A 20823-nucleotide genomic window follows, 5' to 3' on the forward strand; every position below is an offset into this window, starting at 1 on the left:
TGAGAGTATTACTCAGTGCCATTGAGGCTTTTCCTAGGTTGATAGGTCTCTGTCACTTTGGAAATGTTGTATACCTTACTCTTAATTGCTCCTGATTGGACACAGTATGGTACCTATGCACAAGATTTTGACCTGCAGAATTAATCCCAGAAAGGCTCTTCTTTGCTGTGTCTTTTCTTCTTCCTCTTTATTAAACTTCTGGCTGCTTTGCTGTTTTGTTCTTGTCATCAAGCTGCTAGCTTCTCTTAATTGCTTTATTCCAAGTTGTGTCAACTTAGCAGTAGTTCTGCCTGAAAGTCATTCCTTTCAGGCAGAACTACTGCTAAGTTCTTTGCCTTTATGACCTGCCTTTTATCCTAGATACCTATCTTCTATCACACCTGAGCCAGAGTCAGCAACTGGCTTTTCCCAGAGTGACACCTTTGCTCTATAATTGGGATCTTGGGAGAGTTTGGCAGTCACTGTTCTTCTTAACTTATTTCTCCTAGCAAAATCTATACATGCACCTAGCAAGCTAGAATGGAGAATGTTAGGAAATTCAACCTGGAGCACCCGAAGTTTCTGTTCTAAGAAAGGGAACTGATTGAGTAAAGGGTAGTCTATGTGGTCCACTCATCCACCCCTGAAGAACTTCTGTAACACAGAGCTAGGCAAACATGAGAAATGCCACTAGGAACCTACATTTTCCATAATAAAACTATAGCCTCAGACTGGGATCTGGAGGAGAAGAGGATATCTTTGTCTTCTAGACATGAGTAAAATGCTTAGGGCAAAACTTCTAATATGGAGCCAAGGGGGTGGGGTAAGGGAACAAGTTGTAGCTCATGTGTCAAAAACTGTTCTTCCCAAGATTTAGTATATTTTCTTTTTTTAAAAAGAGAGAGAGAGAATTTTTAATATTTATTTTTTAGTTTTTGGCAGACACAACATCTTTGTTTGTATGTGGTGCTGAGGATCGAACCCGGGCTGCACACGTGCCAGGCGAGCATGCTACCACTTGAGCCACATTCCCAGCCCCTTAATATATTTTCTTTAATGAATATTTCCCCATTTTCTATATGCCTTTAGGATATATCCAAAGACTTTGAATGATTTTTTTAAGAATCATTTTCAGTAGTTAAATTATATTTTACTTGGGAAAGTGACCACACAGATCTATACTCTGTGGTTTTGGGAGGTCCTTTGCCTTGCCAAATTATACTTTACTGCTTATACTAATTATCCTAATGATGCATCTAAAAGTTTGCGTTTGTATTTACCAGCCTAAGCAAAATACTGCTATTATTGAAAGCACTGAAACCTCTTTGTTGCTGATATTGAAACCCATAATCATGATTGGCATCTTCCTCAAGATGCATGGCAGAATTTGGTTGTCAGACTAAACTGTTACCAGTACTAGGGATTGAACCCAGGACCTTATGTATGCTAGGCAAGCACTGTACCCCACTGGTCTGCCTTCCTAGCCCTTTGTATTTTTTTATATTGAAACTGAATCTCACTGGCTTCAAAGTTTTGATCTTCCTGTCTCAGCCTCCCTAGTAGCTGGGATTTCAGACATGATACAATGCACCCACCTTGACTTCAGTTCTCATTTACTTATTGGTTATAGTTTTTTTCTGTTTATTGTGGGGTGTTTTTTTGTTGGTGGTGGTTTTGAGTTTTGGTAATTCCTTCATGGTATGGTAACTTTACCTTCTGGGAATAAAGGTTGTCAACCCATGCTTTGATAAATCAACATTGCCAAGCATAGTGTACCCTACTTAGCTTGGAAAAACAAATTGCTGATAAGAAATTTGCTTTTATGAATACCTTGAAATTTTTATAGAGATCTAAAAATGCGTAAGGACTTGAAAATTAATCCACACAGTTTTATAGTTATATATGTTTCCTTTGTATTATAAGTACTCTGAAAGAATTAATCACTTCTCATTCATCTCTATATTCCTACTAATTCTAAAACAAAATATTTTTAGCCCTGGGATTCAGCATATTGTACAACATACAACTCTTCACATGCTTATGCATTCACATTTATCAGTCCTTCCTTATACTCTTTTTCTTCATTTGTCAATCTTCTAACCTTCCCCTAACTCAGTATTACCTTTCTCCCTTAGAAGTTGCTGTTTCTCCAGTCAGAAGTAGTCATGCCTTTTTTCTATTCCCAAGGCAATTTTGTCACTTTTATGATGTCTTACTTATGTTGTAATTACTTGTCCTGTTGTAGACTATAAGATCAAAGTCTTTTTTCGTTTTCTTATTGCCATATATTTTGTACATAGAACTTAACTATTGGATGAATGAATGGAAAAATGAATTATTGAATGATGTAATCTTTTTTTTTTTTTACAGCAGAGAGACACATAAGATTGCAGTATTTTATGTTGCTGAAGGACAAGAAGATAAACACTCCATTCTCACCAATACTGGAGGAAGTCAAGCATATGAAGATTTTGTGGCTGGTCTTGGTTGGGAGGTACTTTTTTAAATTATACCAAATATTTTATAGTCATCCCTTGTTATCCTTGGGAGATTGGTCCCTCATCCCCTGTGGATACCAAAATCCAAAAATGCTCAAGTCCTTTATATCAAACATTGAAGTATGTGTTTATGCACATATCCTCCTGTATTAATTCATCTTTAGATTACTCGTAATGCCTAATAAAATATAAATTCTGTATAAATAGTTATTATGATGTATTAAGAAATTAAAAAAATATGTTTGTAGTTATAGATGGACAGACACAATACCTTTATTTATTTTTATGTGTTGCTGAGGAGTGAACCCAGTGCCTTACATGTGCTGGGCAAGCACTCTACCACTGAGCCACAACCCCAACTCTGATGTATTAAGAAATTTTGACAAGGAAAAAAGTCTGTATTATAGTGTTCAGCACAAATACAATTTTTAAAAAAATATTTTCCATCTGTTGTTTGAAATCACAAATGTAGCCCATGGCTATTTGGAAGCAGAGGGTTATTTTTCTTTTTCTTTTCAGCCTATTTTAGAGTCATTATTTTAGGAGATACAATAACTTAATGATGGTTTATTATTGTTTCTGTCTTACATCTCATCTGTGAATATAGTAGCAATTGGGACTTTGAAAGTCAGAGTGGTGACTGGTTTTTTTGAGACAATATTTTGTCAGAGTACTGAACTCATAGGTTTAGAAGATCTAGAGTTTCCTTGCAACAATGACCAATAGATTGGTGATCTTCAAACTAAGACTTTAGACTGTACAGAGCTTTCTGTGGGCACATGTGCATGTTTAATTTCAAGGAAATTAATTTTCAGATCCTCAATTTACTAATAACTAATGCTAGAGGGCTTATCTGTACTTTCTTGCCTCTCTTTTTCTGTTCTTTTACTTTGTAAAAGAAGGCACACTACTCACTCACCCCAAATCCTACTTTGCCCCAGAGAGGTTTGGCACCAGTTCAAGAAGGTGTTCTCCTAAATGAGAGTCTCTGACAGCAAGTCAAGAAATATTGAAAGGTGTAGCACTTATGGTGTCCTGGCAACCAACTCAAGGTTGCCTGCCTTGCCTTATCTGACAGAAATAATGGCTGAAAACTTCCCAAATTTTATAAGAAACCTAAAAGTACTAGGCGAAACCCAAACAGGATAAACCAAAAGAAATTCATACTAAGACTCATCATTATAAAAACTAAAGACAAAAACAAAAGTCTTGAGCAGAGAAAAAAGTAGACCTGTTTTAAGAGGGTAAACAAAAACAACTAGAATGATAGCAAATTTCTCATCAGAATCAGAACACTAGGAAGTGACATAGTATTTTTTCAAGTGCTGAAAGAAAAATGTCAGCTCAGAATATAACTAGCAAAAATATCCTTTGAGGGAAAAAACACTCTCAGATGAAAGAGAACTTGTTACCATTAAGTTTTACCCTGAAACAATCACAGAAACAAGTTCTGTTAACAGAAAGGGAGTGTGGTAAAGGAAGGAAGAGAGCATGAAAAGAAAAATTAAGGGTAAATATTATACTTTCCTTCTTCTCTGGAGTTTTCCTAATTATGTTTGACAGTAGAAGCAAAAACTTATAACACAATCTGATGTATTTCTAAATATATAGAGAGGAAATATTTATGACAGTTATATTACAAACAGTGGGGAGGGTAAAGGGAAATACATTAAGTTAGGGTTACTATACTCAAGTAGGTATATTGATAGACTGTGATGACACACACACACACACACAATGATTCACATTCTTTTCAAGTGCCCACAGGACATATTTTATACACACACACACACACACACACACACACACACACACACACACACACACACATGACCTAGGGCAACCAACCATTAAATAGTATTCAAAAAAGAATACTCCAATAAAGTGATAGATAAATAAAAATAGAATTCTAGAAAATGTTTAAGTAACCCATAGGAGTCAGAAAAAATAAAATAAGACCTAGAAAACAAAAAAATAATAACATTAGGCACAAGCCCTACTCTATTAATAATTATGTGAAATATAAATGCTCTAAAAAACAAATTAAAAGATGGAGATTGGCAGAATGGATTAAAAAGTATGACTCACCCATGTGTTATCTAAAAGAAATTTTAAATGTAATAGTGGAATCTGGCAGAAAGTAAGAGGATGGGAAAAGTTATGCAATCAAAGGGAAGTTAGATTTGCTATATTAATACTGGAAAAGGTAGATTGTAGAGCAAAGAAAATGACCAGAGACACAGGGACATTATATAATTTATGCAAGGATCAGTCCACGAAAAAGACAAAGCAATCCTAAATGTATATGCATCAAACAACAGAACTATAAAAGATGTGAAGCAGAAGCTGAAGAATAGTCAGATCCACAATTATATTCCCCCTCTCAGCAATTGAGAGAACTTGATGGAAAATCAGCAAGTGTATGGAAGAATTCAATACCATCAGCCATCAGGATCTACTCTACAATTTTAAAGTCCTTCACCCAACAACACAATGATTCACATTCTTTTCAAGTGCCCATAGGACATATCAAGATAGACAATTTCCTAGGCCATAAAACAAACCTGAACAAATTTAAGAGCATTGAAATCATGGAATATGTTCTCCCTCCATAATGGCTCTGTGGAGCACTCACCTAGTATCTAGCTCAACCATCTAACTCATTCTCATGAAAATGGCCTTTTATTGTCCTCACACAAAATTTTATGGCCTTGGGGTACTACAATGATTTGTTTACAGGTGTCCTACCCTGTGTTTTCCTTTAATGCCAGGAAAAAAAAAAGAAGGAAAATAAAGATTCTTTTTAAAAAAAAACGGTAATGGGAAAATCTTCAACACTTAGGTTACACACAACATGATTCCTTTTATAAGACATTATTGAAATGACAGTTATAGAAATGGAAAACAAATGAGTGATTTCCTGGAGTTAAGGAAGAGCTGGGGTGAAAGGGATAGTAGATGCAGCTCACATAACAGGGCAACATGGGGGATCCTGGTGGTATTGAAAATGTTTATCTCTTAATCATATCAGTGTTAGTATCTGCAGTTATCTCCAAGTATTTAACTTAAAAACAGACTAGCAAAATGTTACAAAGGTGTTTACAGCAAAGGAACACTAAATTGAGACTTTCTTTTATCTTCTGTATATAATCAGATAATTGACATGAAAATAGATCACTTTCTCACTTAAAAAAAAAACTATACCGAGCTACCATTTTTCACCCATCAGATTAGCAAAGATCAAAGTTTGATATATTACTGTATTTGAGAGGATACAAGGGAAACAGGCATTCACATATATTGTTGGTGCCCTTTAAAGAAGGCAGTTTGGTAGTGTGTTTCAAAATTAGAAATGTCCATGCCCTTGACTTGAAGTTTAACTTCTAACTTCTGTCTGTCTGTCCACAGATCTGTTTTTCACAAATAAGACATGATAGATACTCAGTGTTCCTATTTACTGAAGCATTGACTTAAGCAAGATTGGAAACAACCTAAATATCCTTAAAGTAGGAAACTAGTTATATTATTATACATTAATATAATGAGCTTCCATGAAGCCATGAAAACAAAAAAAATGATGAAGCTCTTTGTAGAAGGGATATTTTTCAAGATATTTTAAATACAAAAAGCAAGGTACAGAACATTGTATTTCCATATTTCATGTGTATATACACACCACCTTACACAACATTTAATTATATATGCAAAGAATGCTATTGGAAGAATACTTAAGTTGTTTTCTAAGAGGGGAACTGAGTAGTGATAGATGAGAGATACAGAAAATATTTTGGTATACCTTTTTATACTTTTGAGTTTTTAATAATATATTAATTAGCCAAAACTAAATTTTAAAAACAATTTTAAGAAATTGAGGTGATCTGATAGTAATGGCATAAAAACAAATCTTTCTTTCATATGTTCAGCAATTAGTAATTAATAATGAAACATGTTTAATTCATATAAAATAGGAATTTATTTTTGTAATTCTCCATTGTATCATGTAATCAGATTTTATTGTTTAAAACTATATGCATAAGGGCTGGAAAAAGTATATGTACAAGGGCTGGAGTTGTGGCTCTGTGGTAGAGCACTTGCCTAGCATGTGTGAGGCACTGGGTTCATTTCTCAGCACTGCATATAAATAAATAAAATAAAGGCCCATTGACAACCAAAAAATATTTTTTGAAAAAAAGTATATGTATAAGTGCTTTTCTCTAGTAAAAAGACATTATTTTTAGGCTTTCTTTTTTCTTTGTTGTATTTCCCTAATTTTCTCCAGTGACCATAATTTCTTTGTTTCTTTGTATCACACAAGTCAATACAATCTAATGCAATGACCTGATATTAATGTGTATAGTCAGGAGATAAAATTTTTAAAGTCCTCCTTGTAGTTTTTTTTAATGTAATTGAAGTATAGTTCTGCATTGTTGAATTTTTGATCTGGACTATGATTGGTTTTTAAAAACTAGGAAGCCAGTTTTATGAGTAAATATGACACACCTAATTAATCATTCTGTCAAATTGACATTACTGTTTTAACTCTTCCCCAAATCATTTCCAGATTTGATTTTTACTCTCTGAACTTTTTTTTCACCCTCAGTCTTTATAATTTACTATTAACACCTAATTCCCTAACAAAAGATGCATAGTGCACAGCAGTTAATTTCTTTCCTAATTAACTCCTACTCATTAGGAATCCTCATACTTAAGAAAAAATATAGGCTAGTCTTGAACAGATTAGCTCTTCCTCATACAGGGGTACCTCAGTATTCTTGGCAGATTGGTTTCAGGACCCCTTTTGGATACCAAAATCTGTGAATGCTCAAGACCCTTATATAAAATAGCATAGTGTTTGCATAATGTACATCCTCTTGTATACTTTAAAAAATCTCTAGATAATTATAATACCTAATAGAATGTAAATGTTACATAAATAGTTGTTATGCTGTATTGTTTAGGGAATAATGACAAGCTGTTTGTACCTGTTCAGTACAGACACAGTTTTTTCTGAATATTTTCAGTGCATAGTCGGTTAAATCTGTATAAATGGAAGATGCAGATACAGAGGACCAACTACAGTTCTAGATTTAGTATTTATTGATAACATGTAAAAGACTTTGTTCCCATTGTTTGTGTAAAGTGAATGAATCATTTTCAATGGTATTTTTGAATTGTATTTAGTTGACTCATTTTATGTGTCTTATTGCTTCTAGGTAAATCTTACGAATCATTGTGGTTTTATGGGTGGACTACAAAAAAACAAAAGCACTGGACTGACCACTCCATATTTTGCTACCTCTACGGTCGAAGTAATATTTCATGTATCAACAAGAATGCCTTCTGATTCTGATGACTCTTTGACCAAAAAAGTAAGTGCTGAGAAAAAAGTATGTTAAAGTTAAAATCTAATAATAAAGAAAAAAATATAAAATATGTAACTAATCCAAGTGATCAAGCACTATTTCTCAGTGTAGTATCTCTATACCCAGTGTGGTCTTCAAAAACAGGATTATTTTAGAGTAAAGTGTAATTTCCTCAAAGAACAATGGTTCTTTAAGGATTTTGTGATTAAAAAATACAATTCTCTTTTTAAAATTTTTATTAAGTATATTTGAAATTTACAACATGTTGTGAGATACGTATAGATAGTAAAATGATTACTACAGAGAAGCAAATTAACATTCATCATTTCACTTAGTTACTTCTATATGATAGAAAAATACAGCTAAAAATCTGTTGTTAAACTAAAATCTCAAATACTATACAGTTTTATTAAACTACAGTCCTCCTGTTAATTAGCTCTCTAGACTTGTTCATCCTGCATATCCACTGTTTTATGTTTTAACCTATATCTTTTCATTTTCTCCCCTCAGTTGCTTTAGATATGGTATTATTCTTAGTACACTCTCTCTCTCTCTCTCTCTCTCACACACACACACACACACACACACACACACACATATATATTCCACATATAAATGAGAATATGAAGTGTTTTTCTTTTGCTTATTTCACTTAGCATAATGTTCTCAAGATCCTTCCATATTGCAGCAAAATGCAGAATCTTCTTTTATCGTAAGACTGAATAATTTCCATTATATATACATACATACAAAAACATACATTTTCTTTATTCATTCATGAATATAGATGCTTAGGTGACTTCCAAATCTTTGGAGTGCAGATATCTTAATGAGGTAGTTATTTTTATCACAGAGGAGGGATTACTGAGTCATGTAGTAGTTTCTAACTTATTTAGGAACCTCCATGGTATTTCCCACAATGGCTGTACCAATCTGTATTCCCCCCAACAGTGTGCAAGGGTTCCCTTTCCTCTGTTTTCTCACCAACATTTATCAACTCTTTTTTATGGTAGCCATTTTAACAAATCTGGTAGTGGTTTTGTGTTTCCTGATAATTAGTGATGTTGACCACCTTTTCATGTACCCGTAGGCTATTCTCCAGAAAAAAATATATGTTTGGGTCCTTTGTCTATTTTTTAAGGGAGTTATTTACTTTAGCATTATTGAGTTTTAAGAGTTCTTTATAGGGCTGGGGATGTGGCTCAAGCGGTAGCGCGCTCGCCTGGCATGCGTGCGGCCCAGGTTCGATCCTCAGCACCGCATACCAACAAAGATGTTGTGTCCTCCGAGAACTAAAAAATAAATATTAAAAATTCTCTCTCTCTCTCTCTCTCCTCTCTCACTGTCTCTTTAAAAAAAAAAGAGTTCTTTATAAGTTTTGGATATTAATCCCTTATCAGATATGTGGTTTGCAAAGTTTTTTTCCTAGTCTATACATTGCCTTTTTAGTTTGTCAATTGTTTCTTTTACTATGCAGAAGTCTTATAGTTTGATGTAGTCCCATTTATTTATTTTTGCTTTTGTAGCCCAGACTTTTAGTGTGATATCCAGAAAATCATTGTCCTATGATTTCTTCTAGTTGGTTTCAGGTCTTACACTTAAGGGTGTTTTTTGTCTATTTTGAGCTGATTTTTAGTGTATGGCATAAAATAAAGATCTGATTTCATTCTTTTGCATGTGGAAATCTATTTTTTCCAGCACCATTTTTTGGAAGATTCTCCTTTCCCCTATGTATTCTTGGCACCCTTGTCGAAATTAATTGACCATAATGTTTGTAGTTATTTCTGGACTCTATTCTGTTCCATTGGCCTGTGTTTCTGTTTTTATGTCAGTACCATCCTGTTTTGGTTGCAGTGATATTATTTAATATTTTTGGCTAGCTCCCATAGCACTTCATTATTTCCTAAATGGTTAAAACAACAAGTATGTCTTTTATAACGTTGAACTACTTTAGACCTCAGAAGCAGGTCTCAGAAAGGTAAATCAACCCCCATCCCACCCCACGCATACCCCTACCTACCTTCTGACGTCCTTTCACCTTCCTTTTTCTCCCCAAGGCAGGCTGTGGACACTAGAATTTCTGTTTATCTAGGAAGGTCAAAGGAACTATCTTCCCTGGCTTTTCTGTCTAGGAGTCTGCCATAAGGAAATGTTTTAACATACTGTGTCTAAGAGTAGATCATAAGACCTCCATTTCAGAAGGAATTTTGCCATGTACCCACAAGGAAGGAACGATGCAAAAGAAGCCAAGAAGAATCCAGACAGACAGGCCTTGCTGGATTTTCCCACTTAGTCCATTAGCATTAGTTCAGACTCTGTCCAATCACATTTGTACAATGCTTCAATCATGCCTATGCAATGAAATTTCCATAAATATCCAACAGGACAGGGTTTGAAGAATTTCTAGATAGCTGAACACATGGGAGCTTCCTGGAGGGTGGCATGCCCAGAGATGCCATGGAAACTCTGCACCCCTTTGTAGTTTTCCATGTAGTAAACCAGCAAACACGTTTCTCTGAGTTCTATGAGCTAATCAAGCAAATTTATCAAACCAAGGAGGGAGGTTTGGGAACCCCAGTTTATAGCCAGTCAGAAGCACAGGTAGAATACCCTGGGACTTGTGATTGGCATCTGAAGAGGAGGTGGCACATTGGAGACTGAACTCTGTGGGATCTGATGTTATTCCCAGGTAGAACTGGACTAGATGACACCCAACAGGTGTCTGCTTTTGTAAAATTGCTTTCTTGGTTCCCTTACACAACTGGTGTCAGAAGCCATTATCATCCTTTTTTGAATGAGCATATGGGAAAAGCGGATTTCAAGTTTGGGTTTTCAATGTGTCATCAGAATTACTGTAGGTTATTAATATAATTTTATAGCACTCAATGTTCCCAATGTGCAGCCATATATCAGTTAGCTTCTATTTTTACATTTACCATTTTGTCACTATAATCAGAAATAATGAGTTATCTTCTACCATATAGTCAATAGGTTTACATAATGGTTTACAGTTTCTAATGGTAGAAGGGAGGACTGGGGAGTTGGCTGAGATATTGATGAGGTAGAATATAAGGATAAGGAAGTATTTGATTATATGACTAGTGAGAGGGTAATCATAAGAAGTTGGCTGTTAGTAGGAGAAACAAGAGAAAGGCAACCCCATGCAAGACTCCCTGTTACAGTAGGATGACTGTTAGTACCCCTAGTATAGAGAAACCTCTGGTGTTGCCAGGCCCACAGGAACCTTGGTGACTTCTTACCAGGTCCTTATTGTTGTCCCTTGATAGAAGTGGCGATATCCCAGTTTCGTGGCAGTGGCAGCCTCAAGCCTATTTGTATCCTGATGTTGAGCTGTGGAGCCACGCTTTGGTGAATAAGGAACCCCAGAACGGGATAGCTCCCTGTGTGGGTGCAGGGTGGGCCTCTGTCAGGATCTCTGGCCGCGGTATGCTATTAATATAATTTTAAATCACAGAGTACAATACCTCCAACTTTCTTTTTCTTTCCCATTACTGCTTGGGTTATTTGGGGTTTCTTGTGATTCCATACAAATTTAAGGATTGATTTTCTATTTCTGTGAAGAATACCATTGGAATTTGGTTAGGGATAGTGTTAAATCTGTATATTGCTTTGGGTAGAATTGACAATTTAACAATAGTCTTTCAGTCCATGAACACAGGATATCTTTCTATTTATTTGTGTCTTCAATTTCTTTCATCAATGTTTTATGGTTCTCGATTTTCACATTGTTTACCTCTTTGGTTAAATTTATTTCTAAGTATTTGTGGGTTTGGGGGGGTTGTTTTTTGTCTTTCATAAATGGGATTCTTTTCTTAATTTCTTAGGTCATCGTTACATATAAAATGCTGCTGATTTTGTTTCTTGATTTTGTGTCCTGCAAGTTTACTGAATTCATTTTTTATTGCTAACTTTTTTGTGGAATCTTTGGGGTTTTCTACATATATCATTATGCCATCTGCAAATAAAGATAATTTTACTTTTTCCTTTTCAGTTTGAATTCCTTTGATTTCTTTTTCTTGTCTGATTGCTCTTGGCTAGTTCTTTGACTTTTTTAGATTTCAAAAATAAGTAAGATCACATTGAATTTGTCTTTCTATGCCTAGCTTAATGTCCCTCAGGTTTATTCATGTTGTCACAAATAACAGGATTTCCTTAATTTTTAAGGTGAATAGTATTCCACTGTGTATATATACCATATTTTCTTTATTCATTCATCTATACATAGACACTTAGATTGATTCTATATCTTGGTTATTGTGAATAATGGTTCAGTAAACAGGGATGCATATATCTCTTTGACATAATGATTTCACTTCCTTTGAATCAGCCTTCCTCAGCCTCCCAAGTAATTAGACTTCAGATGTGCAAACACCATGCCCAGTTTATTCTAAACTTTTTGTTTGTCTGTTTTTTCGTTCATTCATTCATTTGTAAAACTGGGGATTTAAGCCAGTCACTTTAACCCACTGAACTATATCTCAGTCCTTTTTACTTTATTTCTTTTAATTTTAACACAGAGTCTTGCTGAGTTTGCAAGTCTGGCCTCAAATTTGAAATCCTCCTGCCTTAGCCTCCTGAGTCACTAGGATTATAAGTGTATGCCACTGCACCTGCTCATTTTAAACCAATTTTTAAAAACATTTTAAACTAGTTTATTGGCTCCAAGTAAACTCATAATGCTTTGCAATCACCATCACAGCCTCTTTCCATAACTTTGTCATTTTCATTTGGTTCAAAATATTTTTTTAATTTTCCCAGTAGTGGTATTATTGGTTTATATGGTTTACTATTTTTAGTTTTTAGAGGAACTTTCATACTATTTTCCATAATGGTTATACTAGTTTACATTCTCACCAGCTATTTACCAAGGTTCTCTTTTGTCCACATCCTTACCAATTAATTGTACACTAGATTATAAACCTAACAGCATGATGTTTTCAAGGTTTTATCCATGTTATATCATGTGTAAGAATTTCATTCCTGAAATGGCAAAACAATAATTCATTGTATTTACCTACTATACTGTTGTTTATCTATTTGTTAATGGACCTGAGTTGGTTCCACCTTTTAGCTCTTGTGAGTAATATTGCAGTGAACATTAGCATACAATTATTTGTTTGAATCCTTATTTTCAATTCTTTTGGCTATACATCTAGGAATAGAATTGCTCAGTCATATATAAATATATGTTTACCTTTCTGAATAACTGTGAAACTAGCTCATAGCAGCTACACCATTTTAAATCCCTGCTAACAATTCAGCCATACACAAGTATTCCAGTTTTTTCACATTTTTGCCAACTCTTCTTATTTTCCACTTTTTAAAAAAAATTGCTCTGGTTATTTCATTGTGGTTTTGATTTGCATTTTCCCAATAACTAATAAAGTTTAACATCTTTTCATTTGCTTATGACCATTTGTATACCTTCCTTGGTGAAATGTCTAGTCCTGTACGCATTTTTAGTAGGTTATTTGTATTTTGTTGTTGTTGCATTGAAGGAGTTCTTTATTCTAGTTATTAATCCCTTGTCAGTTATATGATTTACCAATATTTCCTCACATTTTGTGGGTTGTCTTTTCACTTAGTTGGTAGTATCCTTGATGCACAAAAGTTTTAATTTTGATGGATTTTAGTTTTTCTTTTGTTGCCCCTGCTTTGGGCTTCACCAAGAAATAATTGCCAAATTCAGTCTCATGAAGATTTTTCCCTCAGTTTTCTTCAAAGTTTTATAGTTTTAGCTTTTAACATTTAGTTCTTGGACTCATTTTGAACTAATTTTTGTAGATGGTGTGACATATAAATCCAGCTTTATTTTTTTGCATATGGATACCCAGTTTTCTTATCACCATTTGTTGAAAAGCTCTTGTAATCAAATCTGTTGGTCTAAATATCTGTCCTATGCCAGTCCCCATACTGTTTCAATTCTGTAGCATTGTAGTTCATTTTAAAATCAGAAAATATGAGACCTTCAAATTTATTCTATTTTCAAGACTGTGTTGGCCTTCAAGGTCTCTTGAGATTCTATATAAAAATTTTAGGATGAGTTTCTCCCTTTCAAAACACTGTTGAGATTTTGATGGGGATTACATTGAATCTGTGGTATCACTTTAGGTAGTATTAAGTCTTCCAATTCATGAACACATGGAATAAATACCTTTTATTTATGTCACATTAAATTCTTTCTGCAATGCTTTACATTTTTCAGTGTAAGTCTTTTGCCTACTTGGTTAAATTTATCCCTAAGAATTCTATGCTTCTTCATACTATGAAAATAGAGTTTTCATAATTTCTTTTGCAGGTTGTTATCATTAGCATATACAAATCCAACTGATTTTTATGTGTTGATTTGTATCTTGCATCTTTGCTGAATTTATGTATTAGGTCTAATAAATTTTTGTGGACTCAGGTTTTTCTACAAATGAAATCATATTTCTTTGATGTTTCTGTAAAGGAACAAGAGCTTGGAGCTTCCTAGCTTGCCATTTTGCTGACATTGTACCCTAGAAAAAGTTTTAATTTTAAATTTAAAATTATTTAATAATATACCAGATGAAAGACTGGAGTTTTGGCTCAGTGGTAGAGTGCTTGCCTAGCTCATGTGAGGCACTGGATTCGATCCTGAGCACCACATGACAATAAATAAAGTAAAGGCATTGTGTCCATTTACAACTAAAAAATATTTATATATATATAAAATATTTATATATATATATAAATATTTTATATATATATAAATACATATATGGGGGGGCTCGGGATGTGGCTCAAGTGGTAGTGTGCTTGCCTGGCATGCGTGAGGTCCTGGGTTTGATCCTCAGCACCACATAAAAAATAAAGATATTGTGTCCATCTAAAAAACTAAAAAATAAACATTAAAAAATATGTGTGTGTACATATATATTACATATATACATATATATATCAGATGAAAAAGTTCATATTTTCCCAATTATTTAGTAAAGAGAACAACTCAGATTATAACATGGAATAATATTTCCTGCATTTAAGAAGCCAGAAGCGGAGCGGGGATAGTAGAGGATAGGAAAGGTAGCAGAATACAACAGTTACTATTATGGCATTATGTAAAAATGTGGATGTGTAACCGATGTGATTCTGCAATCTGTATTCGGGGTAAAAATGGGAGTTCATAACCCACTTGAATCTAATGTATGAAATATGATATATCAAGAGCTTTGTAATGTTTTGAACAACCAATAAAAAAAGAGGCCAGAAGCATTCTAACTTTTTATAATGCAACCATGTATATATTTTAGCTGTTAAAATAATAATTATACCTGTTATTGAAGAAAATTACCCAGACTGGATAAGCTCTTTTGCTTAAATAAAGCAATTTAAAAGGTTTGTCCAATAGAGAATTATACTTTCTCTGTATACTGATTTTTTTCATTTCTCTGTGATTCCTACTTTTAATCTGCTCCTCAGAGTTCTAGTAAGATTTTTCTCCATAATAGGCTTGTATTTTAGTTCTCTTATACTATCACTTCCTTTTTAATAGGTTAAACAGTAAAACTTAATCATAGAATCCAGTTATCTTATACCAGTTCTTCTTAATAAAAAATCACTTTCTGTATTGGTATTTTTTCTCCTGAATTTAATAAATTCTACATTAGTGGTAATAAGTTGGGGCCTAGAACATGTGTCCTATTATAAATGAACAATTGAGTATCATTAGGTTGTCCCCCCTATCCTTTGTACATACATCTTCAGGTGTGTTAATCCATTCAGTAGACACATTAATGAGCACTGGTTGAAGTGTAATATTGGAGGAAGTAAGGCTTGTTGACCTCAGCATGGAGTTTAATACCTCCTAATTAAATTAGATAGTCGAGAGTCGGTATAAAGAAATTGCCATGCCTCTGGCAACCTAGAATTATTTATGACTCTGGTTCTTTGTTTTAAACTTGGGTAGGAGAAAATCATTTATATCCATTTTGTAGGAACCACTTTTAGTTCAGACTTTTTATTTAAAATATTATGCGGTGTTTTGTAAAATATTTTAGCATTTTATTTTCTCAGAATGAGAAATAAATTTCCTTAGACCTATTTAAGTGTAGCATTTTTATTTTTTGTGAAGAAAAGGTGTTTCAAGGCTCAAGCCAGTAGCAGCAGAATGTTTATAACGTATACTATACTTTTGAACAAATTAACCATTCATTCTAGTAGTCTCTCTTAGAAATATACCACCATATCAACAATCCTGATATAACCCCAGTCCAAGCCATCTGTCCTATAAATTATCTCTACCTGAGGAAGATTGATGGAAAATGGTTAAAAATAATTTCCACTTAACTGAGTGTTATTCACCCCTAAAAATCAGAAGTGCTGCAAGCATTGGTATAAAGTGTTCACAGGAGCCTCTCTCATTTCCTCTATCTCCTTGTTCTAGCCACTTGCTGATACTCTGCTTCCAAGGTAGCTGAATCATCCTTTTAGAAGTTTGATGAAGATCAAGTTGAGATAATTGTAGCATACTTAGTTGGACACTCTAGTCTAGCTTTCATTTCCTGGACCCCCCAAAAGAGGGGAAAGAAGCACTTTATTTAAGTCAGATCCCTCTGAAATACTATTAGTGTAATGGACAACATTTCATTTTCTGTCTTGAAATTTGGTCACAATAGTTGCATAAATAAATGAGCCCTGGAGACCTGATTGATTTAAATTTTAATTTTAAATCTGTTTTTAAATTTTATGTAAAAGCAAAATATAAGATACTTTCCAAAGAATTGTGTGTTAAACATAATTCTAGAGAGTGAATTTTTTAAAAGCAAGTTTAAGAACTAGAAAATTTTTTAATTATTTTAGTCTAAGTGAGTTTAATAGTATAATTAATAATAGCTATGAAATTATACTCATAGTTTCAGTCCCAATGTAGCAATTAACCTTACATAATTCCATTTTAATATAAGACCCTAAACATAACCCTAATTTCCTCAAATGTCCTCCTCTTGACAAAGATAAATGATAGAAAAATACAGTGATTCAGTGCAAATTTGTCTCCCCAGTGTGAATGGCATAATTTGAATATGATAGCAGTTGCTTCTCATTTCATGTAGAAAAAAATTATAATTTCTCACTATGTCCTTTGGTGTTCTTCATGATTTGACCACTTGTCTAACTCTGTGATCTCCTTTCCTGTCACCTTCTTATTCAATCTGGCCTCACTGACTTTCATTCTAGCCTTTCAACATATCAAACTCCTTTATGTATCAGAGGCTATATATACTCAACTGTTCTCAGTTTGAAATGTTTTTTCCTGCAAATTTCCACCATTCTTGCTGTTCTTCTGTCAAACTTACATGACAGTTTCTTAGAAAGACCTTCCCAGACCATTCTGGCTAAAGAAGCCCCATTCTATTGAGACACACTGCCACATTACCTTATATTATTTTATTTCTAACAGTTACCATCTTGTAAAATTATCCTGTTTGTGTTTTTTTTTTTTTTGTGTGTGTGTGTGTGTATTTATTGGACTCTTTCCACTTCAGTATCAAAGTCATGAGAACACGGATTTTGTTTCTTTACTGCTGTATTACCAGCACCTAAAATCAGGCCTGTTGATGCTTAATTAATATTTCAAATCAAAAGAACTACCTATAGACACCTTTATTGTCATTCAGGCCTCACATTAAAATAAATGCCATTATTGCAGATAATTCTATTTTTATACTCTCTACCACATAGTTATAGAAAAAAATTTCCAAGGTAAATATTGTTATCTATCTGTTTAATATCCAGCAACATTTATTGGATGCCCAACCCCTTATTAAGGCGTAGTACTAGATGTGCCTGTTGATTTAAAAAAAAAAAAAAAAGCTTTTCTTAGTTCTTAAAAATGGATGATTCAGATAGCAAATGAATATACGAAAATAAGTGTGACTACGAAAATGTACATGAAAGGATGTTCTTTAAAATAATTGAAGGTATAGGATAGTTATGTTTTGTTAAATGTGTCTGGAAGGTAGTTGAAATGATGGAGAGGTGGGACAGTGAGAATGCTATTTCATTTTCTACATACATAGTAATTGTTCTGAAGTAACTGCCTAACCTAATTAGCTTCTATGTGTTCTTCAGCTTTTTGTTCAAGTGCCATTATAGATAGTAGAAAAGTATATGTAGAGTATTATGTGTATTTTAAATTATTTATTTTTTAATATTTGATTATTTTGCTCCATTTCCTCCATTGAGCCCTAAAGCTTTGAGAGCAGAGACCATATCTCTTTTTCCTCATTGCATTTGCAAAAAGCTAGCACAGCATAGTCAACTCTCAGTTAATATTTGCTAGTGAACGAAAGGTGATAGATTGGAAGGAGTGAGGGAGGGTAGAGAGAAGACCTTTTAAGAACTCATGAACTAGTCCAGATATACAGGATGATTAGCAACTGCTCTGGGACAACAGTGGAAAGTGCAAAGAAAATACATTTTTAAAAAATGAAGAACTTGTTAGACTAGTGAAGAAGCCAGTAGAATCAAGAAAACACTCTCAGATATTGCTCCTGAATCATTATAATTAGTTGATAGTTACCTTTAACAAAATGGGGGCTTTAGGAGCTTTTCAGTAAACTGATTTTATGAGAGATAATATATTTACCTTACATGAATTTCTAGTCTATAGCCCCAGTTGAGTGATATGGCACTGAGGAAATCTAGGAATAACTCCAGAGTCCCTGTTGATAATCATGGAGAACTAGAGTACTGCCTTAAGATGGATGTCTTTGTTCATTAGGCAGCAACAGCAAAAGTACCGTAAACTAAATTTCTTATAAACCACAGAAATGTATTTCTCACTTGTATGGAGGCTGGCAATATCAAGGCTGGCAGATTCAGTGTCTGGTAAAAGGCTACTTCCTGGTTCACAAGCATCTGTCTTACTGTAACTTCATATCATAGAAACAGCAAGCAGGTTCTCTAGGCCTCTTTTATAAAGGGATTAATTATTTGTAAAAGAGCCCTCATGATCTAATCACCTCTCAAAGTACCTGCCTTCTAATACTATCACATTGGGGTTAGAACTTCAACCCCAGTTTGTTTAAGGTGATATAAACACTGAATCTGTAGCAATGGCAAGCATCTGATTTTCACAAAAGGATACAGACCAGACCACAGAGTGCAGAAATGACAACATTCATGAGCTCCATGTCAGTACCTAGCAAAATAGGATTATTAAACAGATGGTTCCTGAGCACTTAGTTAATGAAATAGTGATCACTTGGAGCCACCATAAGTTCACCATAACAAATCACATCAAAATAACTTAATTTGTTTTAATAGGATTACTAGATCAGGAACAACCATAGTCTGTATAAAGCATTTAACTAAGTTCTTTGTTGTGGACAAGTTGAAGAAATGTGGTCTTAATAGTAGTTAGGTAAGTATGTTCATGACTGACAGTATAATTATGTTCAGAACATAAATTCTTTAGCAAGTGGCAATATAGGGATGTAGTTAAAGTATGGGTTCTGGGACTAGCCTTCCTGGGTTCAAATCCAGATTCTCCCACTTTCTAGTAGTTTAACCTTAGGCAAGCTCCATCATCTTTTAAGTTTTAATTCCCCACCTATAAAAATAGATATGATACTAATTATACTTACCTGTAGACATTGTAGTGAAATTAAATGAATTATCACAAATCACACACAGAACGGTGAACACTTAACAAATAGTAACCACATGATAAATACCCTTAATAAATGTAGGAATTTTTTTTAACCAGGAAGAAAATCTGTAATGACTCACTGTTAAGACTTTTAGCCAAACCTGTCCCATTTGACATTTTTCTTCAAAACCCAAATGAAGACATAAGATTTGAATTTAAACATAACCTAAATATGGAAAAGAGAGAGCCAACACACACTGAATAGCAAAATTGGTTAACAGTAGACCTTGCTTAAAAATAAATTTGAATTTGGCAAGATAAAATTTAATAAAGGATAAATATGAAATCCTTCCTAGTTTTGGCATTCATTTATACTTGCTTAAAAAAACTTTGTAAGAAAAAAAGATTTATGGATTTGACTTGACTAGAATTTGATTTAAGCAATGTTATTAAGATATAAAAAAATTAATCATTTAGTGACCAGAACAAAAAACAGTTCCAATATTGTTTTGCTATATTAGATATTATATTCTGTTACAGATGATACAGTTTAATAGAAACATCAATAAATTGAGGCAATACATACAATGGTAAATATTTTATAAATTATAAGAAGAGGAATGAAGGGCACTTAATAACCTGGAAAAGGAAAGTGAGATATTAATCTTCAAATATCTTAAAAGATAATATATAAAATACAAATTGGATTTGTTTTGTAAGGCTCATTCAGAAGAACTAGCTTCAGGAGTGCGGATTTGACTTTGGTATAAATATTCGAGCAGAGGCAAGGTATGTACTTCTCAGAGGTATTGCAGTGAATTCCTGCATTGGGTGGGAAATGATACCTTTAAGATCTCTTCCAGTGTTAACATTCCATAATGTGTCCAGAACTTTAATTTTATACATGTTGAACTTTATTTTGCTACTTTATCATCATAAATTAATAATGATAATCTGTAGGCTATGTTATATACCATTGTTTCAGTCAGCTTTTTCATTTCTGTAACTAAAGGACCTGACAAGAACAATTAGAGGAGGAAAAGTTTATTGAGGGCTCCTGGTTTCAGAGGTCTTAGTCATAGAAGGCCAGCTCTCCATTCCTTGGGGGCTCAGAGTGAGGCAGAACATCATAGCAGAAGAGTGGTGGAGGAAAGTGGCTCAGGACATTGCACCAAGAAGCAGAGAGAAAGAGAGAGAGTGTGCTCTGCTCAACAAGAACCAAATATATACCTTAAAGGCACAGCCACAGGGACCCACCTCTTCCAGTCACATTCTACCTTGCCTAGAGTTACCAACCAGTTAATCCCTGTCAGTGGATTAATGCACTGATTAGATTTAGGCTCTGATA

At 33.9% G+C, this 20823-nt stretch overlaps 1 protein-coding gene across 7 annotated transcripts in view; it reads left to right on the top strand.

The window, feature by feature from the left end:
• The window catches only part of Ralgapa1 (Ral GTPase activating protein catalytic subunit alpha 1), a 217398-nt gene that overhangs the window by 158534 nt on the left and 38041 nt on the right, over positions 1-20823 (top strand). For all 7 annotated transcript variants that reach the window (XM_021724701.3, XM_021724700.3, XM_078050215.1 and 4 more), the window contains 2 exons: positions 2350-2473; positions 7691-7846. In XM_021724701.3, the coding sequence (XP_021580376.2) occupies positions 2350-2473; positions 7691-7846 (280 nt within the window). The remainder of the gene's footprint in view (positions 1-2349; positions 2474-7690; positions 7847-20823) is intronic.

Source organism: Ictidomys tridecemlineatus, chromosome 5, assembly GCF_052094955.1.
Source record: "Ictidomys tridecemlineatus isolate mIctTri1 chromosome 5, mIctTri1.hap1, whole genome shotgun sequence".
Lineage (NCBI taxonomy): Eukaryota > Metazoa > Chordata > Mammalia > Rodentia > Sciuridae > Ictidomys > Ictidomys tridecemlineatus.